Raw genomic sequence first — 27,837 nt, 5'->3', positions numbered from 1 at the left:
TGACTGCCTTTTCAAGACTTAAACATCATCATCATCATCATCATCATCATCATATTTTTAGGGCACTCTGGCATCCATTCTTCTGGTTTTAATGTAATGGAACACTGGAGTGCCTGTTATATAAGATTATATGAGAGGTACTTTGTTCTGTTGGCTATAGCAGTGGTGCCCAACCTTTTTGTCACCAGGGACCGGTTTCTTGGAAGACCATTTTTCCACGGACCTGGGTGGGTGGGTTTGAGGGGATGGTTTTGGGAAGCCCCCACCCGCCCCCACTCCAGCGTCCTGGCTTCGCTTCGGCTGGGTGGGCGCCCAGCCAAAGTGAAGCCAGGATGCTGGAGTGGGGTGGGGCAGCTTCAGAACAGCGCTCCCAGAAGTCGCTCTCCCAGAGCGGCTTCCGGCCGGGCGTGCCTTCCCAAAGCCGCCCCACCCCACTCCAGTGTCCTGGTTTCACTTCAGCTGGGCAGGCGAGATGGCGCCCCACGCCCAGGTACGCTGGGGGGTGTGAGAAAGCAGCTCACCTGCGCGGCCCGGTTCCTAACAGGCCACGGACCGGGACCGGTCCGTGGCCCGGGGGTTGGGGACCCCTGGGCTATAGGATAGTTAGAAAAGCTCTTATGGATCTGTGAGCTGCCACATGTGCTTGGTAAAAGGCACTTTTAGAAACAAATCTGTAAAGTGCCTCTTTTATGGGATTGTTGGAACTGTACCTAATCCTATTATTGAACCTTCCTGTTACTGCCTTGCTGCGTGAAAAGACATTTTTGTTTTGTTTTTAATACTAGGTCTCCAAGTGCAACTTGCAAGGCATTTTCATGTACAGGCTAGCTTACTTGAGCAGTAACAATAATAATTAGATATTGTTATGTTTGATCTAGACATTTGTTATCCAGCTTTTTAAAAAAATATTGATTAGAACAGCCCTTATGGATCTGTGAGAGGTGCCACCTCTGTTTGATAAAAGCACTTTTAAAAACAAATCTGTAAGGTGCCCCTTTTATGGGATTGTTGAAACTGTAATGTGACAATAGAAGAGGTATGCAAGTCAGTACATGTCAGGTTGGTGTAAATCACAGTAGAACTGTTAAAGTAAATGACCAAGAACTGCTCTTGAATTATTATTATTATTATTATTATTATTATTATTATTATTATTATTATTATTTTGAAGATGTCAATAATATAATAGTTTACACAAAAATAAACCTACACAAGAAATCATGATACATGGCCCATAGTCACGGTAAACCATCATGTCAATCCAGTGCTCATTATTTACCGAAAATGATAAACGAACGGAAAAAAATGCCCTCAGTAGCAGCAACCAGACCATACCTAAGCAAAACGTCTCAAGGCTGTCTTCGGCCGGGTTCGGACGACACGCTAATCAAAGGGGGAACGTGGGAGCGTTATAGGAACAAAATGGAAAGCAACCGTTGATTAGCGTGTAGTCCGAAGCCAGCCCTCCTCTCCTCCCTTAACTGTTAACTACCAGCTGAGCGGGGATTTCCCAGCGCATTCCTCACTCCTTTCCTGCGGAGCGCTCTTCGCTCCCTCTTTCTCACGCAAACGAAGCGCTGACTTGAGAATGCGCGCGGGCGTTCTAACTCTTCTTGCCACCTGTTTCCTCGTCCTACTCAACCACCGAGCCGCCCACGCCGGAGAAACTACAACCCCCGTCATGCCCCTCACCGCTCACTACTCAGTTCCAGTATAGCAGGATTTCCCCCCCCCCCCAATGGATTGCGCATGCCTAGCCAGACGTGGCAGCAGTAGTAGCAGCAGCCGCGGCTCGTTCTTCCAGCGCGAGCGGGAGTAAGAGCTGGCTGATCATGGCTCTGCTGGGGCACAGCTTTGGAAGGACTCCGTGCTTTGGAGGGAGAATGTGGTCGCCGCCGCTCCTCCTCCTCCTCGCTGTTTTGGTGAGTGCTGCTTTCGTGGAGTGGGTTTCTGATCCAGGGGGCGTTTCCTGAAGGACGCGGCGGGGAGGGGGGCGAGTGGTCCGGAGATTTTTGGCGTGCCACGGGACTGGTGGAGGGCGGGGGCGGGGGGGAGCTGGCTTTGGGGGAGCCTGGCCGAGTGCACAGCTTGGCTGTCAAAGAGAAGCCGCAGGAACAAGTGGCTGGGGAAGCTCCGGCACGAGCAGAAGTTAAAACTTCTCTGGCCTTCGGGAGCGTGGAGGGGAAGGGCGAAGCGTCCCTCGCCGGAGGAACTGCTTGCCGAGGCTCGGCGTTGCTTTGGAGCGCGCTCCGCTTGCAGGCACCCATTGCCCGGCTGTTGCTGAGTCGGAGGGAGAAGCCTTGCTACTCCCAGGGCTCTCTAGTTGTCTCAGCCGCACAAGCCCTTCTCCCGGCTGAACTGCCTCAGATTCTCGGACTGCATAGTCTACGCTGCCGCTTCTGGATGGTTATACAATCTATAGTCACCCTCCCCAGCGGCACCGTTACATTGTCTTTCGTGTTATTTTACAGTGGGTGGAAATCATTTCTGTGAGGGCAGTGTGGTAAGGGTAGTTCAGATCGTTAACTCTGGACTGAATTTAGTGCAAAATATAAATATGTGCATTCCTCCTCCCCCTTCTCTTTCTCCTTTTGAAAATGTATATATTTTTATAATGGGCAACATAGAAATGAAAGAGGTCATCCGAATTCATCATAGTAGAACGAGTTGTCTTCTGTAATATTGCTGGGATAGTTATTGCTTAACAATGCAATCCTAGGCACATCTACTCGGAAGTAAGTCGTTTTGCGTTCTGTGGAACTAGCTCCCGCTAAGTATTATATAGGATTGTGGACTAAACCATGCGTGTTGGTGCTGGTGTTTCATTGCTCAGGTCCTGTGCACGTTTACTCTGAAGGAAATCCCACCGGGATCAGCGGGACTTATTGCCAAGTAGATACATACAGGAATGTTTATTACTTTGTAATCTTAGGTATGTTTCCTCAGAAGGAGGTCTCAGTGAGTTCAATGAGACTTACCACCTTGTGTTCAGACTGGCACCTTTTTTGTTGGTGAAAAAAGAAAAATCTTAAAAGTTAGAGACATATGACTAGGAAATATATGTATATATAGTCTGAACTGCATAAGATGATATAGAGTTACTTCCTCCTGAGTGATGGGGTGGCAAAAGGATAGAGGGTTGACATTTGAGGCACACGTGGGTGCTTAGATTCTTCTGTCTGTGTAATGCCTCATTCTTCTTCTTGTTTGCTTTCCAGTTCCCTTTATTCTCCTTGTCTTTTTCCTACCTCAGTTTCAAAACAACTGGTAGGTTTTGTGTGTTTTTCCCCCCATTTCCACTGCAACTTTGTAGACTTTCTTTTTATGACCTCTCTCTACTCTCAAATGCGTATCTCAGTGAAGGACCTGATTTGTTTGTCAATTAAAAAAAGGAAAGGATTTTTTTAAAAAAATAAAAACTTTTGAAGAACGTTATTGAACTTATCCACATTGACCTGCCATACTTCCTCCCCCCCCCCCATTTGCAGTAAATAGTCAAGCTCCGCTTTTATTCTTGGGAAAATTTAGTTTACAATTTTATATAGGAGATCTGACTTAGTGGTGTCAAAATCAGAAGCAATTTCAGGGAGAATTCTTTCTTTCACTTCTTCCTCTCCCTCCCATACCCCGATATTTCTATATGCATAGATATACTTTGCTCAATAGAATTCATATATATATAAATGTTGAGAAAATCAAGAACACCTTAAAGTTCTGAGCACTGAGTGGAAAAGCTTTGACAGCACATCCAGCAATATCGAGGTATGGTATAATTTAAATGCGAAGAGCACCACAAACTGTTTAATCATGCTAGCTGTTAAAGTGGAGCTTTTTTTTCCGTGGTGGGGAAAAAGCTTTTAAAACTCTCTTAATTGATTCTGTAAAGAGCTTAACATGAATAAGTCAGAAGGTTGTTTAACATGAATGCTTGCATGAATACTTCTATTTAACTTACTGGGTGGGATTAGACTTCCTTCTGTCCCTTGACAAATAATCATAACCTGGGTAACCTCTTAATTTCCTGACACTCGCTCAGTCAACAGAAGTGCACTTCTGAAATAGAATGAGGAGCCTGCAGCAAACAAAATGTATTGTTGTGGTCTTGTTGGTTACCCACCATCCTTACTCCTTCCCCCAAATCTAAATGCCCCACCCACTCAATACAGTAGCCACGAATGCAGTGCAGGATTTGCCAAACCTGGAAAAAGAGTTGGTAGGTCTTCAATTACTTTTTGCCTCTAGCACAGGCCTTATGTCTCTTGGCTTGGAAGGAAAAGTAAAAACCCAAGCAAAAAGCCCTATATTCCTAATGTGTGCAGCCAGCTACACAGTTCCAACAAGCTGTGTCCCTGAAGCTAAAAGGCAACTGGTGTCTGCATTAATTTTATAATGAAATAATACAACCCGATCTTCAATGGCACTAGGTGATGTCAGCTTCATTCTGGTTCTCGCAGATAGTGGGAGAGGTGGCAAACCTATGTCTGGACTGTATCACTGCAGGTGGTGGATCACATGATGGAATACTCCCCATGAAAAAAGATTCTTGTGCATAGGAAACAAGCAGATTAGGGAGACGGCTAAGGCAAGAACCCTTTCCCTGACATTTATTTTTCTGTGCATAGTGACTTGTTTCTTTTAATGGAGGAACATACAGTCTGAAGTCGTACATTCAAAATGCTGGGTTTTTGTCTCATCTACTCTTTGAGAAGTGGAAAATACTGAGAAAACACACTGGCTATTTCCCTTGCTATTTTATTGGGACACCTTAAGTCCCTGTGTATAGATGTCAACAGGAAATGTTTTATGAATGTTTGTTTCCTTCAAAAGGTACATGCTCTTCCAATCAACCTCCAGAGTTTTGTCAAAGTCCTAATTGAAAAAGGGTTTTTGTTTGTGAACAATTTCCTCATCACGGATGTCACTGCCATCCTGAGCAGAGCGTGATGACTAATGGACCTGGGACTAGAGCTGCACTGGTTAGATGTATGGATCTAAATATTACTCAGACTATATCTGTGAAAACCTGCAAGGGTTAGCAGGGGTGGATGTGGTCTCTGTTTAAATATCATTGTCCTTTCTGCTTCCTGGGCTCCTTGATGGCATTACTGCATCTGGATCCCACCGCTGAGACTTCCTGTTGCTACCTGACTGTTTTCTTTCTTACCGTGTGTGAAGACTGTTATTTTGTTTTGTTTTTAATACTAGGTCTCCAAGTGCTGCTTGCAAGGTGTTCTCATGTACAGACTGTCCTACTTGTGTGATGACAGAGCTGATAATAAGATATTATGTTTCCTTGTAAAAACATAGTTTACATTGATCTAAATGTTTTGTTACCCAACTAGATTTTTTCAAGGAAAAGTTTTGTTTGCCTTTATAGGGTGTAGTATGCTTTGTTTTTAAAAAGATACTTGGTTGAGCCTCGTGAAATGAATCACAACAGTACAAGTTGGGTCTTCTAGTTAAAAACTTGTGGAATGGTGCATTCTGTGGATGGGTCTATTTGTTTGGTGGGTGTATTTGACATGGACAGAGGTGTTGGATTGTTTGGATTAGTCTATAACGAAGCTATGTGATAAATCAAGCTCTTTTAAATAAGACAAAGGACATTCACTATCTTCTGTGTGACTTAGGGCACAATCCTGTGCATGGTTAGAAAGGAAAAATAAAATTTAAAAAATGTGCTACAACTCCCAGGGAATATAGAGGGAGCTATGCTGCATCAGACCAAGCTCTATCTAGTCCAGCATTCTGTTCACACCGTGGCCATCCAGCTGTTTACAGGAAACCCACAAGCAGGACAGGTGTTCAACAGCACCCTCTCACCCATGTTCCAAGTAACTACTGTACATAGGCACACTGCCTTTGATACTGGTAGTAGCATAGGGGCATCAAGACTAGTAGCCATTGATAGCGTTCTCCTCCAGGAATTTTTAAAGCCATCCAAATTGGTGGCCATTTTTAGGGCTTTATCATAGGATGGGCAGAAGGTAGATTGGGAACTATTGGTAGATCTCTGGGTGACTTGCAGTAGATCAAGGGTTTTTGACTCCCAATATTAAATAACAAAATTTGGGTTAGTGAGATGGAAGGAAGCTTGGTTGGGAGGAAAATCAGGAATAGAGTTTTGTGTGAGAAGACAGTAAGCTCAGTTCAGGGATTTAAAACAAATTCCTAGGCTGAATAGGCAGCAAGTGCCCTTGCTGTTTTATTCTAAGAGTGTCACTTGCAACCCTCACAAGCTAATATTTTGCACCTGGGTCTAGTTGCTCGAACTTTGGGTTCTGATGAAAAATCAGTTGATCCCATAAGCCTGCAGCCTGGCTGTCCCTGCTCTAAATTTCTGTTCTCAACCCTGCAATATTCAGAACCTCTGTTATTGTCTTGCCCTTTCAGAAATGACATGAATATGCTACTCTCTGCCATTGTAGGTTGCCTATCTTATTTACTGTCCCAATTTATTCTGTTTTCTTTGCTTTGCTTATGCTGAGCTTAACATCCAATTTCTTTCATGCACAATAAAATATTTCTGCTCAGTTGTATTATTGTTTTTAACTTGGTGGTCTATATTATCTTGGCATTACTTTGAAATAGATCAGTACCTCATAATTCAATGGCTGTGTTCGGACAACACAATAATCCATGGTGTTTTAATAGTCAATTCCACGTTTGATTATCGAGGGTTTACACTCCACATGACATGATTATAATCAACAGTGGTATGGATTAAGGCCAGCATCAAGTTGACTATTAGTCAACGCTGTGTTTGACACATCCCCGCCCTCTTCCCCCCACCCAGAGCTCCTGCTGGTATCCCATCAGCCATTGCGAGTTCTGCTGGCTGGACTAGAGCAGCTGCTTTGGTCACACTTGCCAAGGGACTCTAGTTGTCAAAAATAACCAACTATATGTGACAAAATAGTCAATGGTGCCTGACACATGACTTGATAACCAACAGTTGTTCAAATAATCAATTTTGCACAGCGTTGTTTATTTACATTGGTTATTTTGGCTGAATAACCAACCATGGTGTGAAAAAGTCTCAACAGATGACACAATAACCCGCTGCTGACTATTTAACCCACAGTTGGTTATTGTGTCATCCAAATAAGGTTGGTTGCAGCAAATTAGATTGAATACTTTAGGTCAAATTCCAAAGAGAAACATGATTTAGCTTTATGTTTACTTTTAATGTGATTGCACATTGGGTGTAATGTTAAGCATGTGTATGTCTTTCCCACCCCACCCTTTGCAGGATCTGAGTCTCATAGCTGCAATTTAGGGATCAGTCTAGGAGGAGTCCCTTTCTCTCCCCCCCCCATTACCCCCCCAACAATTTTTCTTATTATTGTAAGAAAAAACAATCTCTTACAAACATGTGTGCAAGGCGGTGATTTGCAGCTAGACTAACACTGAATGATTTGCATTGCAGTCCTATGTATGTTTACTCAGTCTTGCTGTGTTAATTAAGGCTTACTCTGTAGTAATTTACTATTTTTTCCTTTATTGTGCTATTGAGAGTTTGCATATGGCTGATTGGAGATTGTATTGTTGTACCAAAAGGACACTATCATTCTCAGTTCCTAGTTTGAGGTGAAGTAATTGGAGTGACTAATTGAACGTTTGCTTAACATGCCTTCCCCCTTTCTCCAAACAAAATGTTTAACCCTCGAACCTAGGTTACTTAGAATCTGACTTTGAAAACTCTTAGTTCTCAATGACTTTAATTATTACAGTGTATTTTCCATATTCCTTGGAGTCATACCCTGAATTTTTTTCATGCTGGACATAGAAAACTGGAGGCTGCTTTCTGCCAATTAAGCTCTTGGCTATTTGTCCAATGCAGCAAAGAAAATGAAAGTTTTTTAAAAACACACACACACACACACAACTGCATCTTTCTAATTCTTGGCTTTCTTCTTCAAAAGCAGAATGTATTGAAGTAGAACTTGACTTATGAATTTTTCAGGGAAGGAGCTGTGTTTTTGAAATGTTTATTCAAAGGTTTTAACTCCCCTCTGAGGATGACAAAACACAATAGGCCCTGCTTGTGGCAGAGCAGATTTTAGATAGAAATTCTTGGGGGGGGGGGGAATAAATAAATTGAGCAGTGGAATGTTTCCAAGGCAAGTAGAATCTGGATGTCTGAAGACTGAATGAGTGTCTGTCAGGATATTTTATGTTCAGGGTCATCCTTCTAGTAAATAAGTGTTGGCCAAATTGGCTCTTGGAGTACCTTTTAACTCGAATTCATTCTCTTCCCATTGTGGTTTGCTTGCTTTTACTCCTTCAACAGACCCCGTAACATGTTATTCTCCTAGCTGACCAAATGAATTTTATTTATTTATTTCATATTTATACTGCCCAACAGCCTAAGCTCTCTGGGCAGTTTGCAGCTACAACCATAAAATCCAGTTTAAACTTTTAAATCACATAAAACCAAAATAAATTACAGTCCAGGGAAGGCTTGTTTAAAAAGATATGTCTTTAGGAGGTGTTTAAAAGTTATTACATTTTCCGCCTCCCAAACTGCACGAGGGAGGGTTTTCCAGAGGGCGGGTGCTGCTACAGAGAAGGCCCACCATCGAGGTTCTTCATGGCGACATTCTCTTCTTGTTGGGATGACGAGCAGGGCCTCCTCTGAAGATTGTAAATGTTGCCTGGGTGCATATAACGGAAGGCGGTCTGTTAGGTATCCTAGTCCCAAGTTGTTTAGGACTTTGTAAGATAATAGCATAACCTTGTACGTGGCTTGGTGGCTAACAGGCAGCAAGTGCAGTTCTTTTAACACTGGTTTTATGTGGACAGAGCTAGGTGTCCCAGTGAGCACCCTAGCTGCTGCGTTCTGCATAAGCTGCAGCTTCCAAACCGCATACATGGGTAGCCCCATATAGAGTGCATTACAGTAGTCTAATCGTGAGGTTACCAGTGCATGAATGACTGTGGCTAGGCTATCTCTGTCCAGGAATGGGCGTCTCGTCCACATCGTCAGGCTCCAAAATCTGAAACTGATCCCACAAAACAGGATAAGACAATGCACTGGACAGCTCATCAGACTCTGAATCAATAGCAGCATACAAGTCAGCATGAAAGTGAGCCATTTTATCCCTGAAGTGTCTTGCAAATTCATCACAGTGAGCGCTTGAGGGTTCTAGTATTGGATTGGGTGGGTTAGATGTAATTAATCCCTGAACCACTCAGAAAAGCTCAGCTGGACAACAACTTGAGGATGCAATGGAGGCAGCAAAGTAGGCCTTCTTTTCTGCCTTCACTGCCACACAGTAGGCTGGATTATACGCTCTTATGCATGTTTGGTCACCTTCATGATATAAATAAATAATAATAATAATAATAATAATAATAGCTGTCTTCTGACCTGTTTCATTGCCTGAAGCTTCCCAGTAAACCAGGAGGTCTTCCAAACTCCACAGTGTCGAAGAGGGTGCTCAGGAGTGATTGTGCAAATGGCCCTTTGCACCTCACGATTCCATAGTGCGACAAGAGCCTCAGCAGAATCGCTGGTGCTGGCTACTGAAAATTCCCCCAAAGCATTCAGGAATCGCTCGGATTCCATAAGTCTCCTGGGGCGGATCATTTGAATGGGTCACCCACCTGTGCAGGGGAGGAATGGCACCATGAGACCAAATTTCACCAGGAAGTGGTCTGTCCATGACAATAGGGTCTGTCCATGACAACTCGAACGTTCTTTAAATTATCATTGCCATTAAAACTTTTTATGTTTTCAGAGCTGGCTCTATCATTAGGCAGAATGAGCCAGCTGCCTTGGGAGGCAGATCATAGAATCATAGAATAGCAGAGTTGGAAGCGGCCTACAAGGCCATCGAGTCCAACCCCCTGCTCAATGCAGGAATCCACCCTAAAGCATCCCTGACAGATGGTAGTCCAGCTGCCTCTTGAATGCCTCTAGTGTGGGAGATCCCACAACCTCCCTAGGTAACTGATTCCATTGTCGTACTGCTCTAACAGCCAGGAAGTTTTTCCTGATGTCCAGCTGGAATCTGGCTTCCTTTAACTTAAGCCCATTATTCCGTGTCCTGCACTCTGGGAGGATCGAGAAGAGATCCTGTTAAGCATTAAGAGATGCTGTTGGAAGGGAAGCTGTGGCAAGGTGTTCAAGGACAGAGCTCTGTGTAACACACAGTCTGACCTGAGACCCCCTAAGTGAGAGTGTTGCTTTCAGGTGCTGTCCTGTCTCATGTGTTGGAGGGAGTTCCAGCTGCTAAGCTAGTTGACTTTCATACATGGAATGGGAGGGTGTGCGATCTTGCCCACGAAGCTGATTGATGGAGATTCCAGACAGGTAAAAGGAAGTACTTCTTCACATAGCCAAACTATAGAATTCGCTACCACTAGATGTAGTGATAGTCACCAATTTGGATGGCTTTAAAAGAGGACTGGACAAATTCCTGGAGGAGAAAGCTATCATTGGCTTCTATTCCTGATGCCTCTATGCTACTTCCAGTATCAGAGGCAGTATGCTTATGTACACCAGTTGCTGGGGAACGTGGGCAGGAGAGTGCTGTTGCACTCATGTCTGCTTGTGGGTTTCCCATCAGCAGCTGGTTGGCCACTGTGTAAATAAAATGCTGGACTGGATGGACTATTGGTCTGATCCAACATGGCTCTTCTTATGTCCTTCACCTCTTGTGCCAGACATCTGTGTTTTGAGCCTAACCATGTTTCCATGTAAGTAATTTGCATTGAGTTTGATTCCATTTGGGGTGATTGATATGTAATAAATATGTTACAGCTTCTTCATACCAAAGTTATATGGAGGATATTTAATGAACATTTTGTTGATTCCAACAAAAAATACAAACCTACTATGGTTGGGGAAATCTCAAAGCACACTAAATCAACAGGATAACGTAGTTTGCAATAGTACCATTAATCTTTAGTACCCTTTTACAAGGACGATCTGATTAAAATTTGTGTTTAAAACACCATTATTAATCAGGGTATCTGTAAACAATCCAAGCAATTAGTGCTTTTAGCATTAATGACTATTACGACTGAAACACCAATGAATTGTTTATGACAAATATTGTGATAAGTCTCTTTCAATTTTCCTATTGTAGTTGTCCTTGGGATTTTTAATAGGTTACTTTGGTGGGACTGGTGAGTTGTGGATGATGTTAAAGATTTCTTTTTCCTTGGTGTACTAAACACAGTAGGGAGATATTTGCACTAAGGTTTCTGTAAAAGTCAGGCTGTATTAGCTGAGTGTCTCCATAAAATGGAGAACATATTTCTCAGAAATTTGAGGCACGATGAGGGTGAAGATGAATAACAGCATTCAAAGGCTGTCATAGCAGTGAGTGCCAGATGGTGGGTCATGTAAACACTTTGCTTAGGTCACCAGGTTTCCTGTTGTGAGTTTTAAGGTCATAATGGTCAGGAGCTGAGACAGACTAACTTGCATGCCTCAGGTAAGGGGCAACAAGTAAGCTAGAAAAAGAGAATCCGTTAATAGACCCTGTGAGTTTAAAAGGTAATTTAGAAAGTGGTGTATATGTGACTAAGAAGTAGGTCAGTCTTGCAGCTCAACCCTATGCATGATGGCTTGGAAGTTAGCTTCATTGAGTTCAGTGGGGCTTACTCACAAGTAATGGGGTATAGGATTGCAGTCTACATCTCTTTTCCCCAGATGCACTGAGGCTAAAATGTAGTGAGTGATTTGTACAAGGTACCCAGTGAATCTATGACTAAATTAGAATTTTAACCCAGAAATGCTTAGGCTTAAGCTCAGTATGGTTGTCACTGTTCCACAGTCACAGTGACGTAAGTTCCAGCACAGTTTCTTTTTATGAATTTTAATGGTTTGCTTACATCGCTAGTCAATCTAACAAAACCTTTTTGCTTATCTGGAGATAAGATTCATTTATGTGAGCAAAGGAGTGAAAGCAGCTTACAAGTGAGAAAATGAATCTCTGAACACTTCTTTCCTCTTTGTTTTTCACATTTGGAGTGGGAGGCAGTGTTTTTTCCTTAGATGAAGGAAAGATTTAGGTTATCCATCTAGAAGAGTATCTAAGAATAGATGGACAATAGAACAGTTAACTGCTTAAGGAGAAGGAATCTCTATTGTCAATAATAGCTCTTAACATTGCCTAAAATGCCAGGAATAGTTTAGATAGGATTGGTTTTGTTTAGGGTCAGAAAGGTGGATTTTAACTTTAAAATATGCATTCCAGCTTTAAACATTTTACTGTGTGCAACATTACGTAGCTAAGAAAGAATGTTATGAGACATCCAATGGTAAGAGATGCCTACCATTCCAGCAGCAGTCCAGAGTTCATTTTGGTGTAAGCAGCTAACTTTTGCATCATCCATTAGAGATGTGTGAAGCAAGGTTAGTCTTATTTTGGAGATGGTGAAACAGTTGACGTAACAAGACCTGGGGGTAGTTGGCAGACAGATGCAGGTTAGATTTCAGAAATTTTAGGTTCCCAATTTCCTAGTCTCTATTGATGATTTACAAATCTGCTTCTCACATAATTGATCCTATACATGTCCACTCAAAAATAAGTTCCATTGAGTTCAGTGCAGTTTATTCCCAGGTAATTAAGTGTAGGATTAGAGCCTCAACACCATAGAAGGTGGTCCTCTAGAATGCAAATTTTATTTACAGAACGTGGTGAACTTTTCAATGCAATGAATAATGAGGTTGCAAATGGTTGAGTCCTACATCTCATAAATACTGGCAGTGTCCAGTGCTGCTGCTGTGCTAGCAGGAGTGTCTATTAGCACAACAGGAAACTAGTGCTTGCTAGTGCAACCGGAAACTAGACTAATCTACAGTTTCTGGAATGGAACAAGTGGAAGGGAGCTCCTCTGACAAGTGGTAGATTTGGCTAATTTCCTGGGTTATGCTAGCAAGCAGTAATTTCCCATTAGCGGATATTTCCACTAGTGCAGTGTGTTTAGAGCAGGTGGATTGCCCGCATTGGATACTACCCATTCAGCATAACTGCACATTTTTTGTTTATGCTTGTAATAACGTAAGTAATCTAGACGTTGCATGTAAGAATAGCCTTGAAGTGGGGAAGGTTTACACAACTTGGTGCTTGGATTCTTTCAAGCTACAAACAACATCGGTAGCATCCAGGCTAGACTACTATAGAAAGGCATTGAATGTAGGGCTCTCTTTGAAACCTCAATTATTAACTAGTATTAAAGAACGTGATCACTTCACCCCAATGCTAACTTCAATGGCTTCTGGTTTGTTTCAGAGATCTTGCTCTGACTTTTTTTGTAAAGCTTTAAATGGCTTGGAAACTATATTTAAAAGACATTTTCCCCAAATGAGCCTTCCTGTCAGTTGAGGTTATCCTTGGAATCCCTTTTCTCTGTGCCTCCACCTTCGAAATTTGGTGGTTGGCTACCTGAAAAGGGGGCTTTTCTGTGGTGGCTGCTAAACTCTGGAACTCTTTCCCTAGACATGCTTGCCTGGCATCTTCATTGCTCTTTCTTAGGTGCTAGGCAAAACCCACCCTTTTCACCCAGGCTTTTAGTAGGATCTTTTTCTTGCTTTTAACTGAGATTTTAAAATTTGTTTTATAAGTCCGCTTGAGTACACATGTCCGAAGGCATGTTTTCAATCTCACAGATAAATTACATGGGTATATGTGGGGAGGTGGGTGGTCTAGTAACTTTTCTGGACTCAGGTACATGTCTATTTTAGCTGCTGCTTCAAAGGAAGAGGGAGCCTGTACATATTCATGGTGTGATCATAGTTGGACCCTGCTGCTCCTTGCTTGCTCTCAGCTCCCTGAATTAAGGGAGGAAGCCTTAAATTATTACTAATTGATTGATCTCACCAATTAAATAGATGAAAGCTTGCAGCCATAAGTACCACCACTGTAATTCCCCCAGTGCCAGCAGCATTTGGTCCTTAAGGACACACACCACAGCTTATTTTTTCAAAGGAGGCCAGGCGTATTGTTACCCCTTCCCTTCTCTCTCTCTAATTTATTTATTTATTGCATTTATATCCACCTTTTTCCCTTCAAAGAACCCAAGACAGTGTACATAATCCTCCTCCACTTCATTTAATCCTCATAACAACAACCCCGGTGAGGTAAGTTGGGCTGAGAGTCTGTGACTGGCCCAAAGTCACCCAGAGAGTTTCCATTGCCAAGTGGGAAGTAGAACCTGGATCTCCCGACTCCTGGTCCAACACTTTTGCCACTACACCACGCTGGCTCAGCTTACAGAGATGCATTGAGTTTTCTTTTAAGGAGAGATTTATACCCATATGCCTTTTCTTCCCATTTATTTTCCAAGGTAGCGCATAGTTCGCTTTTCAGGGTGAAACCATTGGCAGAGATAACTGACGCTGACGGTACTCAACTGAAATCAATGTTAATATTTCCTTTGAATCAGCACCCTCTGCAATACATGAATCTGCCTTAAACTTGTTTATTTTGTTGAAGCCATTTTGTTGCTCTCTTACTAAGAGAGAGCAGTCTGTGTTCCCATTTTGATGAAAAACAGAACATTAAGGTAGTTCTCTAACACTGAGGGGTAACTTATGTTGCAAGTTACTTTATGCTTTAAGAAACTGACCACTTCATTCAGGAGAATCAAAAAAGGCAAGTTGGTGGTTTGGTATTTTGTAAGGGTGCTTCCAGTTGGACAGCTCCTAGCACTACTAATTAAAAGGCATTGGGCAGCTATTCTGTCTTTTTCTCCTTAACGGATTTTTAACAAGAAGGGGAAAGACAGAAAAAGTGGTGGGAAAACATGGGAAGCTTTTGAGAGGAAGATGTTGTCATCTGGAGCCCCTGTAACATTTTGTGAATGAGGCATGGCAATGGCAAGATAAATGTGTTATCTGGAAGCACCTAAATGTATGTAAATTTAATAGAGCAATCAATCAGTGAAGTAACACTTTTTTTCAATTGGGCGATAGTCCTTGTCAAAAGTTCAGCATGTAAGAACTTGCAAAACAGTTGATTTCTCTTTCTTTGGTAGTCTGGACTGGGCCTCTATGGCAGTTAATATCAGTGACAGTAACCTGTGTGGCATATAATGAGAAGGCACCATGCGTGAATTTCCCCATGGGGGTTTTCTAATGGCAGTGGCTGCCATTTTTAATATTCGATGTATGAATTCAGCAAACCTAGAACCCGTTAGAGTTGTGTGTGGCTTGTCAGCCACCCAAAACCCCCACTCTTGTCAGGTTTGTATGTAATGAGAAGCTGTGGCCTCCTCACAACACCCCAAATATTCAAAATGACAGACACTGCTGTTCTGAAAAGCTTGGAAATTCACTCATGGTGGCTTTTCATTATATGCCAGCTAGGCCTGTCTCTTTACCACTGGTGTTAAGCAAACACGACTGACCTTGTAATGTTTTTCTATAGATTACCGTAGTTATTGCCATTATTGTGGTGATGAAGACACTTGGAAAAGCATTAGTAACAGTGGTGATATGCAGTATCAAAAAGATCAAACATGTTTTTACACAATTTAAAGACTCAATACACTATATAAAGCGATTCCTTTGATTATAGCATTTTCTCCCATTGAATTCAGAACAGGTTTAGAGTAAGAACGAGTTTTTTTGGGGGTAAACATACTTTTATTCAGCCAAAACGCACTCCGTTTTTCAGAAATGAGAAGTAAACTATAGATTAGTGCCGATGGATGACATTCAAAAAGCCCTGTGTGCGCTTAGAATCAATGCAGCAAACCATGACAATCATGCCTGAAATGCATGCCAGCAAAACAAACTAAAGATTATGATGCTAATCCCAAATCTGTAAGCATTACAGATGTCAATTTTATTTCCTTCGGGGTTTTTCTTCAATTAGATGTTTATATCTTCATTTGTATATATCAAAATAGATTTTGTTTTAAATGGAGACAGAGCTGCTTGAAAATTAACTATAGTGTTTAGGAGACTTCCATGTGAAATTAGCGAGCTAGTATTCATCAGTACATTTACTTCTGTTCATTTAGGGCTTAATCAAGATGGCATTTCTCTCCAGATATGTTATATTAGCATAGCAAACTTAGGAAGGTTGTATTATCAGTGATATTATGCAGGCACTATTTTTTTTTTTAATCTTATATGCATCTTGGCTTTGCCTAGAGATTATGCAGATGGTACCTCTTCTCCTTTCACGACCTACATGCCCAAGTGTTTACAGTTTTCCTCTCTGTAGCCATGTTCATGTAATAAATATATAGGATCTCCGCCAACTATGGATAGCACTTTAAATCTCTGACAGAGTAGTGCTCTCGTTCACAACAGCTCATGCAATCATAAGTGGTTCGTCTTTAAGGTGCCACAAGACTCCTGTTTTGATTTAAGAAACTGCAAGTTTAAAAGCCGAGCTCTTGCTGTTGGCATCGTCCGTCACAAATGCCTGTTCGAGAGCATGTGTTGAAGTAGACTGTTGCTTACAAATATTTATACCACAAGAAATGTGTTGTTAAGGTGTCTGTTTTTGCTCTCTGAGATTATTCTCGTGTCTGACGACGCCCACAGTTGGAACATCACTGAAGTATTTTGGGGTTCAGTGCTACTCACACTGCATCTGTTTCAGCATTTCTGTGCTGCAGTTGTTATTTAATATCCCTTAACTGTTTCCTGGTCATAGAAATTCAGCCATGTAGACTGTTTTTGGAGGCTTTGGAGCAAATGCATGTGTACTTCTGATGACTGCTGGGTGGGTGGAAATTTGAGGAATTTCATTTTCCAATGCTGGATATGTGTGGCCAGGGATCTGCTGCTGATTTGTGCTGTTACAGTGCAATAATATACATGTCCACTCAGAAATTACTCCCTGAGACGTGCGTGTATAGGACTGCAGCCTTGGTTTCTGTCATTTCCAAGGTGTTCCTGTTGGGTTCTATGTCCTTGGAGCTGCTCTTGCTCCCCTTCTGTGCTGATCCAGAATAGAAGCAAGAATTAACTGTATTCCATCCTCTGGAGTAATTCAGATGCCGCACCAGCTGGCAATGGCCAGGTTGATAAATGCATGAAGAGGTTTGTCTTGACCAGCTTTCCCCAACCTGTTGCCTTCCAGATGTACTGGACTGAAACTCGCACCATTCACAGCAGCATGCACCTTCAATAGGTATTAACTTTCATGCTGGAAAGGAACCACAATGCATGGTGAAATGTAGATGCTACCAACCACTTGTTCTCTTTTTAATTCCGGATTATGCAAAGTGTGGTGCAGTGGAACTACCTTTAATCAGCAAAAGACTGGCAGTAGTCGCAGCTATAATCTTTTGTGACCGTAACCTTCTGGCATAGACATGTGGCATGGCTGCCAACCACATGATAATGCTCATTATGTAGTACGTTGGCTTCACATTATCCTGGCTGTTAAATATAGGTAATTCTCATCAACCTGGAAGGGGAGTTATACAGGCTAATAGTTAGTATTGCTGTGGCATTTGAAGACATTACATTCTATATATGTGCTAAGTATTATTAGAGGTAATTTGTTCCTATCCCTGATTCCCATTAGTGCGTTAATATACTCAATAGTAGCTCTAGGCTTCCTTGGAAACTAATTTCTAGAATGTTTCATATGGGTTATTTTGGGTTTTGTTACTGTCCGTAATTGTTAAAATTATACAAATGTATTTTTTACAAGTTATCTGGAACAAATATTAACCAGTGTTAATGAAATAATATTGTGCTGAGCTTGATGAGGAATTGAATTCCGCATTCATAGTAAGAAAAAAAATCTTTGTCAGCACTGGTAATTGACTATATTACAATCATTTGTTAATTAGTAAATAGTTGTGCAGGTTTTCCTTCACTAAGCATTTTAAAATTGGCAATATGCAGCATAATGAATTGGCTACACAGAGCTTTGAAAAAACTTGTAGCAAAATATATTATGGCTAGACTCATGTTTCCTAAAAACCAACATTTAACTTCTGTGCGTTCATGGTAAGCTCCATTCAATGCCTTGGTGGCTCTGTGGTTGTAACTGTCCTTACATTGAAAACGAGTGTCTACTGGAAATGTCACTTCAAATGGAATGTCTTTACTGTTTGTCATGTATGTTACTCAGACTCTTGGATATGGTAGGATGTTGAATGTGTTTACTGTGTTGTTGGGAATAAATTGTCTATCTCATAAACCCTGTTTTTCCTAACCTGGCAGTCTCTAGATGTGTTGAACTACACCAATTTTCCCCAGGTAGCATATTCATTGGATGATGGGACTTATAGTCCCACCAGGGAGTCACATCTCTATCTTTTGGCACAAACATATTCTGGGAAGCTAACGCAAAACACTAGAAACAGTGAGAATTTTTATTAGTCACCAAATCAGGTTTTATAGATGAGCTTCTTTGCTCTCATGACAAAAGCATAATAGCTGCATCTCTCTTCAGAAATCACACAGCTGATGGTATTATTATTATTATTTATTTATTTATATAGCACCATCAATGTACATGGTAATTAACTATAGGCTCATTACATAGTTCAAAGAACAGTAAAAAGTTAATAAATATAACAGCGTTAGAGAATAATACAACTTGGTCTCCCCATTGCAATCTCTGTGGTTCTGAATACAGGGTGAGGGGCTCAAATGATTCCTGGCATAAGCCATCCCAGGCAATCAGAGGCAAGGGTTCCAGAAAATGGCCCAAATAAATCCATACACTTAAGAGACTTAGGCCAGATCTACACCAAGCAGGATATAACACTGTGAAAGTGGTTTGAAAACGGTATATGGAATGTGTCATGGGCCCCAAACGTTGTCAGTGCATTTCAGTCCCATTATAAAGCAGTAGTGTAGATCCTGCCATACTCTAGTCTTGAATTCTTTGCTGGTACCTTCATGCTACATGGGTCCAGGCCTATCAAATCCCAGAGTCAAAACATTCGTTCAAGAGTAAGTCCAAGGTAAACCACACACACAGCAATTTAGATGGCCATAGCTTCCACTTTGGTATCTTCATGCTACATGGGTCAGGAAAGGAAAGGAAAGGAACCTCTCGTGCAAGCACTGAGTCATTACTGACCCTTGGAGGGATGCCAGCTTTCGCTGACGTTTTCTTGGCAGGCCTTATAGGGGGGTGGTTTGCCGTTGCCTTCCCCGGCCGTTATTACCTTTCCCCCAGCTAACTGGGTACTCATTTTACCAACCTCGGGAGGATGGAAGGCTGAGTTGACCTGAGCCGGCTGCCTGAAACCAGCTTCCGCTGGGATCGAACTCAGGCCGTGGGGAGAGTTTCAGCTGCAGAAACTGCTGCTTTACCGCTCTGCGCCCAAGAATCATGTTTAGTCCAAGCCAGCAAGCCCTCTGGCCTATCGAAGAGGAAGATACCCAATCCTTAGTGAACAAAAATTAAGGATCTATAAAGAGTATAACAATACATTCCATGGCAGGTTCTTAACGTTTCATGGTTCAAATGCACAGGTTTCAAAATTTCACAGACAATTCAGGTGATACAGACTAGAGATCAGGTGAGAAGTGTTTCTTGCAGCTCAGATGGAGGTAAGCCCCGAACATTAAGGGATACAGGCAGTAAACGATGGGTGGTGATGACAGACAATAGAAGGTAGACATTAAAAATGATGTTCTGAGCCTGGGCATTAGCTTAAAACCAAGAATGGGGCTGCTGTAACACAGGCAGTAATGATCTAAGGGATTTGGGATTTTAGCCCATAAATGAACCCTATGCCAAACAGTGTGTTTCTATTCCATCCTCTTGAGTTGAAATATCAGCCTGTGTGACACCTCTGAAAACCTCTGTTCCTTCTTATGGAGAGGCTGCTAGATTTCTTAACTATAGCTGCTTGTCTGGCTTCTTCTGTGCCTTAGAATTGCTTGCCTGGCTTCTTCATTGTCGATCAGCTCAGCACTTGGCTTCATAAGTTCACTCCTGTCTCCATGGTGCAACAACCTCTTGGAGCAGTGCAAGCCCCGTTGAAGTAGACATTTATTAATTATTTGTGGATGGCAGAATCCAATGGGGCACTTATGCCCCTGCTGATTCTCTTATGCTTCACCAATTCCATTGTGCAAGCCCCCGCCCCCCTTGTGCAATGTTGATTTAGCTCTTCTGGGGCAGCCTGAAACAAGCAGAAATGCTTGTTTCCGGAAGGAATGCACAAGGCTTCTCTGCTGCCCTGCCTCCTTACAGAAAGAGAGGCCCTTCTCATTTGCCCACCTATGAGAGCAATTAGGTGGGTATCCACACAGGAGAGGGTCTTCTCTGCAGTGGCCACAAACCTCTGGAACAAATTCCCATCAGAGGTCCACCATGTACCATCTCTGCAGCCTTTTAAGAAGGCCTTAAAAACATTTTATTTTACCATGGCCTTCCCATGATGAGTATTGTTATTGCTGCTATTGTTGTTCATTTTATTGATTTTAATTGCTGTTTTATTGGGATGATGTTGTATTACTATTCATATTTTAACCATTTTAATGTATTTTATTGTCGTAAGTTGCCTTGTGAGGACTTCTGCCCTGAAAGGCAGCCAAGAAATGTTAAAAATAAATACATTAAAAAAATAGCATTTCCGACTGTTTAGGGGCTTCCTTTAGGTAGTGCTAAATCTTGCTTGTGTCAGCTGTGGGCCCACCACTTGTGGAAGGGAATCGGCATGGCCATAAGCGCCTTGTTGGATTTGGCCCATACATAACAGCAAGCCACATTCACCATTTGTGGTTTGCAAAGCAGCTTTAAGCTATAGTTGGATATTCTAGCTAGTTTCCTTCGCAAACTCTTAGTTAAATCCAATATTGCATTAGCAGAAGTCTGCCAGTGTGACTGGTTTTTCTCGCTTTTTCTTCCTTAACTGCAGCCCTCTGGGCCTCTTGAAAATTTGCGCAGAGGGTTTCCTAGCCCTCAGGAACAGGTTTTGAGGGTGTGCAGGGGGCTGTAGGGGAAGGGGGAACAGCCCCCCTCTCCGTTCCACTGACAGAAGTGCTTCCATCAGCAAATCAGCATTGTATGATTTGGAAGCTGGTATAGGTTCAGATTTTAAAAATAAAATTAACAATGGTTTGGAGTGACATCAGAAAAAGCATTAATTAGAACTACCTAGTTATTTCAGAGGGTTTCTTTTTAATAACTCTAAGAGAATGAAAAGTGTAGAGCTGCAGAGAATATGAGGGCTGTTGATTAACAGCTGTTCCATGATCCTTTGGACAGCCTAGAAAAGATTAAGAAGCATATGGCATCTGTGCTTCAGAAAGCTTTTCCTCTTTTGCTAATGTTAATACTCCAAAGTGAGATCTTATGCCCGTTCCACGAGCAAGAAGTAGTTTGATAAGGTACAGTAGTGGCAGACCATGCACCAGCAAACTGGATTGCCCTACAGACAACAGGAGACCAACCACTGATTCTGCTAGTTTAGTGGCAACCATAGTTTCTTCTAAGTAGGGTAAAATAACTTCAGATTCTTTTGTCAAATGAAATATTGTCACAAAAGACTTTCTGTAGCAGCCCAAAGTTTTCATTTCATTTAATAGCTTCAGCTGGTCCAAAACAAGGCAGCAAGATTATTAACGGGGACTTGCTAACGAAACCACATTTTGCCAGCACTTTTCCATTTTCACTGGCTACCAGTCCAGGTCCTGGCCCAAATCTGAGTGCTAATATTAACATTCAAAGCCCTAAGTGGTTTGGGGCCAGGTTATCTGAAGGAATGCCTCTTCCCATATGTACTTGCCCAGACCCTAAGATCATTTTTAGGAGTGCTTCTCTGTGAGCCCCTGCCAAAGGAAGAGAGGTGAGTGGCTACCAGGAGGAAGGCCTTTTTGGCTGTGGCACCCTGGCTGTGGAATGAGCTCCCCAGAGAGGTTCGCTGTCCTAGTCTTTTAATTTGCTACTTTAAATCTGTATTTTAAACCTCTGCATTGCTGCTTGGTTTTATTCTGGTTGTACTTTTATATTGTAGTTTAAATGTTATACTTAAATTGTATTTTATGATTTTAAATTTTGTGAACTGCCCAGAGTTAGGTGGGATAGAAATGCAGTAAATAAATAAATAAATTTCTATACTGCCCAGTAGTCAAAGCTCTCTGGGTGGTTCACAATAATTGAAAACCTTAAAAAATACCATATTGTGCACAGTGTAAAAGCAACTTTGCTATCAAACATATAAACCAACAGCAGACACGCATGCACACACATATATCCAAGCAATGTCCCATGAACTGATTGAAAACATATCATATGCTATAAATGCCTGGGCATAGAGGACCTGGTGCCAAAAAGATAACAATGTTGGCACCTGGCAGGCCTCACTGGGGAGTTCATTCCAGAATTGGCAAATGCCACCGTGGAGGGGGCAGCTGGAGGAAGGTCTTAGACAATATGTGTAGAGTACAGGTAGGTTCTTGCTGGAGGAGGCATTATGTCATGGAATTGTGATCCCAAGCCATGTATAGGTCAAAACCAGCACCGTGAATCTGGCTCAGAAACATACAGGAAGCCAGTGCAAGCAGGCCAGAATTAGTGTTATATGTTTGGACCTTCCTGTCCTTGTTATCAGTTTGGCCACTCCATTTTGCAGAAGTTGCAACTTCTGAAACCTCTTCAACAGAAGCCCCATTGCAGTGATCTATCTTAGAGGTTAACAGAGCATAGGTGACTGAAGCCAGGTTATCTCTGTCCAAATAGGATGTCGCTGGATCACCAGCCAAAGCTGGTAGAAGGCACTCTGTGCTACTGAGGCCACCGGAGCCTCAAGTGACAAAGATAGCTTGAAGAGAACCTCCAAGCTACCAATCTGCTCATTGAGGGGGAGTGCAACTCCACCCAGAACATTCTGAGCACCCCTCATATGATCAGAATAACCACCTACAAGCAGCATCTTAGGCCTTAGCTAGACCTAAGGTTTCTCCCGGGATCGTCCCTTTTCATATAAATGACACACAGGATATCCCAGGAACAGACAGGGACAACCCCGGGATGATCCCTGGAGAAACCTTGGGTCTAGCTAAGGTCATAGTCCTGTCCTAACTGAGCTTCAGTTTATTAGCTCTTATCCAATCCATGGTTGCAGCCATGCACTGATCTAGCACATCGACAACCTCACCTGATGAAGATGAAAAGGAGTAATAGAACTACATGTCATTGACATAGTGATAGCAATTCAGTCCAAAAGTCTGGGTGATCCTACTTAGTGGTTTCAGGTAGGTGTTAAATAGTGTAGGGGACAAAACCAATCCCTGCAGAACCCCATTCTGCAGAATTTTGCTTCATGGCTCTCAGCTCTGGAGAAGACACTTAGGAGCTATCATGTGAACAACCTGGTTCCACAGATTGATCAGGTTTTGGACCCATATCAACTGGACCCATCCAGTCCTTTGAAAACCATTAGCTTCTGGGGATGGACCATCTTAATAGGTTCTCCACCCTTGCAGAGGGGGAAAGCTGCTGTAAGTCTAAAGTTCAGCAGGCAATGATCTGACCAAGACAAAGGGACCAATTCAAAGTCCCACACATTCAGATCACTATCTCCATGCCCTGCTGAAAAGACAAAAACAAATCTAGAGCATGCCGTGCTACATAGGTTGGGTCAATGACATGTTGGGACTCCCATAGTTGTCATGGAGACCATGAAATCCTGAACTGCCCCGGAAAAAGTGCGATATTGACATTCCCCAGAACCAATAGTTGAGACCACCTCCATCAGCTTAGGTAGGGAGTTTGTTGAGCAGTGTGTTGTGGGTAGTACACCAACAGAATCCCCAGTCTGTCCTACTGGCCCAACAGAAGGTGCAAACACTCTAGACCTGTAGTCAAACGGAGAGGGAGCCTGAAGAGGAAGATAGAATTCTAGAGAGCTCCCCCTCTTCGAGTACACTCTGATGCTGAATCAAATATCCTGGTGGGCACAGCTGGGAGAGACTAACTCCTCTCTACTTACTCACCCAGGTCTCAGTTAAACATGCTAGACCAGCTCCTTCATCTAGTATTAAATCGTGGATTAGGGAGATCCTATTTTGAACTGATCTGGCATTTAAAAGCAGCATTCGAAGACTGGAGGACAGGCCTGATAGGGCAAGAACCAAACCTCTGGGTGGCGGAGAGCTGGAACACAGCACAACCATTATCTTTCTGGACTGTGTTCCCAACCTGGATAGCCCACTTCTCAACACCATATATCCCTCAACCTGTAACCACACTAATTGCGCCCCCACTTGGCTTCATGTCCTCTCTCCCTGGCAGTTGACCAGATTTTAAGAGATACCTACCCCAACCCAATCAACCCAATTGTTGCGGAACATGCATCCCAATCATTTTTACACATGCACATTGTTGGCTGGCTTTTCAATAAACATGTAGTACCTTTTGTTCCAGCAGGACTGAGGAGCTGGATGCTTTGGTTGGCTTCTTATTTATATGAGAATGTTTTAATTAGTACTGGTATTTTTTTTATCATAATTTTAGTCATGAGATGAGCTGCCTTTTTTGACGGGACTTGCTATGATTCTAAATAGATAAATAAGTGAAAGTGCTGTTTTAGGGAGGGGATTTTAGTCCCCAGTACTAAGAGTTTTTGACTTACACAGAGCTCTGCCGTAAAACTTAGTGAAGACAAAGTTACATCAAAGCTAGCTGTCTCATTTGCTAGATAAAAAGCTGAGGTACTTATTTGTAGTGTGCTGTTTGATGTAACATATCTAGTAGATATGGTGTCTAGAAATCTACATAGCTTTGATCATAATAGACAACATAGAATCTAGACACCTTGTTTAAAAACTAGAGAATCCTGAGAATATCCACCTCGCTTTAAGAAGATAGAAGTTAGGCTTCATGGCACTCTCCTGGTGCTTTCCATAATTAGGGAACAGGGCATTTGCATGCTTTATTTATTTACTTATTTACAAGATTTATATACCACTCTGAATCCAACAGGATTCCCGAGCAGTTCACTCAAGCGATGAATGTTTAAGGTTTGAGTCTTTGACTAAAAGAGGGTTGAGTCTCCTTTTCTTTTGTTCTCTGCCCCCTTCGTTTAGTTGTTAGTCATGTATTGCCATGAGTGTCCCATACATGCTCATTAAGAGTGTTTCCAGACCATGAATCTTTGAAGAATTTATTATGACACCGTTGCTCTGCCCCATTCACCAAACTTTACACAGGGTCCAGATAACAATGTCTTTTACTCATAACTCTCCCATGTTCTTTGTCTTTTTTCTTAACTCAGAAAATCTGTTGAGGAAGCACCCTCAGCCTCTTCATCCATCTCTATGTTCAGATCTGGGCTTCACATCTTGATATTCACAGATAGGATGGTATAGATAAGGCATTGAACTGAGGAGACATGAGTTCAAGTTTCATTCAGTCATAAAGCTTACTGGGCAACCTTGATCCAGTCAATATAGTTTAGTTTTAAGTATCTCCTGTGGCTTTGGGGATTGTAAATAGATTCTGTATGCTCATTCCCCTCAAGCGAAGATTGTCTCTGAATTTCCTGTTATCACTAACTACTGTTTGCCATGATGCCCAAGTCATCAAACTGTAGTTAGTCCTTGCACAAACTTTAAACCATTTCAACCCGTGACAGTAAATTGAGAAGGATGGCATGCCTGAGAAGGGAGTGTGTGAACATCTTCAGTCCTGTAAATCATGGGTAGGCAACCTGGTGCCCTCCAAAGCATTTGGAGTACAACTCTCATCAGCCCAAGCCAGCATAGCTAGTGATAAAGGATTATGGGAGTCTGAGTCTTTCCACCTAACCTACCTCCTGGGGTAGTAGTTGTCAGGATAATATAGAGGAAAAATCTATGGCCACCCTGAGCTCAGAGGAATGGTAGAATACAAATGTAATAGATAGAAATGGCTAAAATGAATAATTTTGATTAAATAACTGTTTTAATGCCATAATCTGGAGACTTTAGAATAGAACTTTAGCTTCCCCTCCTTAGAGGTTTTCATCCTTGCTCTGAATGTTTTTGGGCTTGTGGTGGTAATCCCCTTTCCCCCTGTGTGATTTGTCTGGATTAATTCTCAGACGGTGTTGGATATTAATCATGAACAAAAACTGGGGATTGTTCTACTAATCGCTTTATGTCTCCGGAGACATTTGTTACCAATGGTTGAGTGATCAAGGTGATTGCAGCTCAGAATGTAAATAGCGATGGAAGGGGAGCAATTTGTGATGGGAAAGGAAGCAATTATTGCACAAGGTCAGCAGTAGTTTGCATGATGAGCAAAAGGACAAAAAAGCATACCATCAAATCCTTCTGTTCTTTGGCCTTCAGCGTCTTCATTTTGGGGAAGAACAGCTTTAGGGCAGCCTTATCTGGGATGGCAGAGCTGTAGATGGCGGCTCCAAAAATCTGCATGCATGTTTACATAAAATGTGTTTGATTTAGCATTCTCCCTGTTCACTTCTTAAACTTGACTTTGGCTATGGTGCTATGCTTGAATATGACATCCATCCAAGCAGCCTAGGAATCCACCATTGTGCTTTCCATAATGCACTGTTTGCTGCTTATTGCACTATTAGTGATAAAAGAGCTCTTCCTATTTTTTATATTAAAAACCACTTGGTTTGCTGTTAAGGAGAGATTTTGAATCATTATAAGAAACGATGGGGTTCAAGGGCAGATGGGAGAGCCTAAGAAATGTACAGATGGAGTCTCATCATGGGCCTGGCTATGATTTCACCTGGTGTGACATGAGATGCAATTGATTTATTTAGGATTAATGACATTTATTGATGAAAGTGGGTGGCGTTGATGATGTTGGATGTCTTCACCTATAAATGTATTGGGCTTTCTCAATGACCTGTAAGTATGCCACTTTGCACGTAGCCTAGAAGTAAAATAGTTTCCTGTGCCCCATTTCTGTGTTTCCTATGTTGATCATTTGTTACATCTAACTTGTTCTACTAGTGGGAGGAAATACTAAGTCTGTCAAGAAACCATCTGTCAGTTCCCTCTATTAAATCCATTTCCCCTGTTTGTTAAGCAAGAATGCCCCTAATTTCCACAAACAGCTTGTTCATGTTGTGCCTCAAATAGGTAATCCAAACTGAAATATTTTAGGTTTAGGATTTGTACAAGTAAAATAAATTATTTTGATTAGCATATGGTTTAGATGCTCTAGTTATTCAAATATTTTAATTTGTATCCTAGCTTTTGTGCATGCTAAAGGAATAATTCAACTGGCTGCAATTTTGTGGTTTGATCTTGAAAAATGTTGCCAAGATTGCACAGCTATCTCTGAGTACATGTAAAATCCTTGGCTAGAGAATTTCGCATTTGCCAATTTCATTTTTTTAAAAGTGTGTGTATTGAAAAGAAGAGCTTGTGTAGGAGGAGGGAAAAACAAGTCAACTTGTGAGGACCACTTTGTCAGCAATGAGTGGGATGCAGAGGGTAGCTCCTTGCCTTCTGGCAGTGTTGTAGGAGCTGCATTTAAGTCTTCATAAAACTGAAAATACTGGAGGAGGAAGGAGAATATAGCACATGTTTTGCATGCAGAAGGATTCCATATTCAGTCACTGGCATCTCCAGTTAAAAGGTTCTCGGATACCAGGTGATGTGGGAGACCACTGGTTAAGACCCTGGAGAACCACTGTCAGTCAGACCAGATGATACCGGCTTAGATGGATAAACAGACTGACATGGTATAAGGTATTTATTTAATACATTTATATCCCACCATTTTTCCTCTTTAAAAAACCCAAGGTGGTGTACATAATCCTCCTACGCTCCATTTTATCCTCACAACAACAACCTTATGAGGTAGGTTGGGCTGAGAGTCTGTGACTGTCCCGAATCACCCAGGGGTGTCTTCATGACGCCAGGTTGGTGCTGCATGCCTTGAAAACCCTGCACTTTCCCTCCCCCGAGTGTGGGGT

At 42.1% G+C, this 27,837-nt stretch overlaps 1 protein-coding gene across 1 annotated transcript in view; it reads left to right on the top strand.

Moving 5' to 3' along the window:
• The first annotated feature begins 1,763 nt into the window (after positions 1-1,763).
• PDIA5 (protein disulfide isomerase family A member 5) overlaps positions 1,764-27,837 on the top strand; it is a 174,577-nt gene continuing 148,503 nt past the window's right edge. Inside the window, exon 1 of the mRNA XM_063116675.1 lies at positions 1,764-1,922. Coding sequence (XP_062972745.1) covers positions 1,833-1,922 — 90 coding nt within the window. The 5' untranslated portion in view covers positions 1,764-1,832. The remainder of the gene's footprint in view (positions 1,923-27,837) is intronic.

The sequence above is a fragment of the Elgaria multicarinata genome, chromosome 2, assembly GCF_023053635.1.
Source record: "Elgaria multicarinata webbii isolate HBS135686 ecotype San Diego chromosome 2, rElgMul1.1.pri, whole genome shotgun sequence".
In the NCBI taxonomy this organism is placed as follows: Eukaryota; Metazoa; Chordata; class Lepidosauria; order Squamata; family Anguidae; genus Elgaria; species Elgaria multicarinata.
Note: the sequence above shows the minus strand (reverse complement) of the source record. Positions and strands in the feature narration are given on the sequence as shown.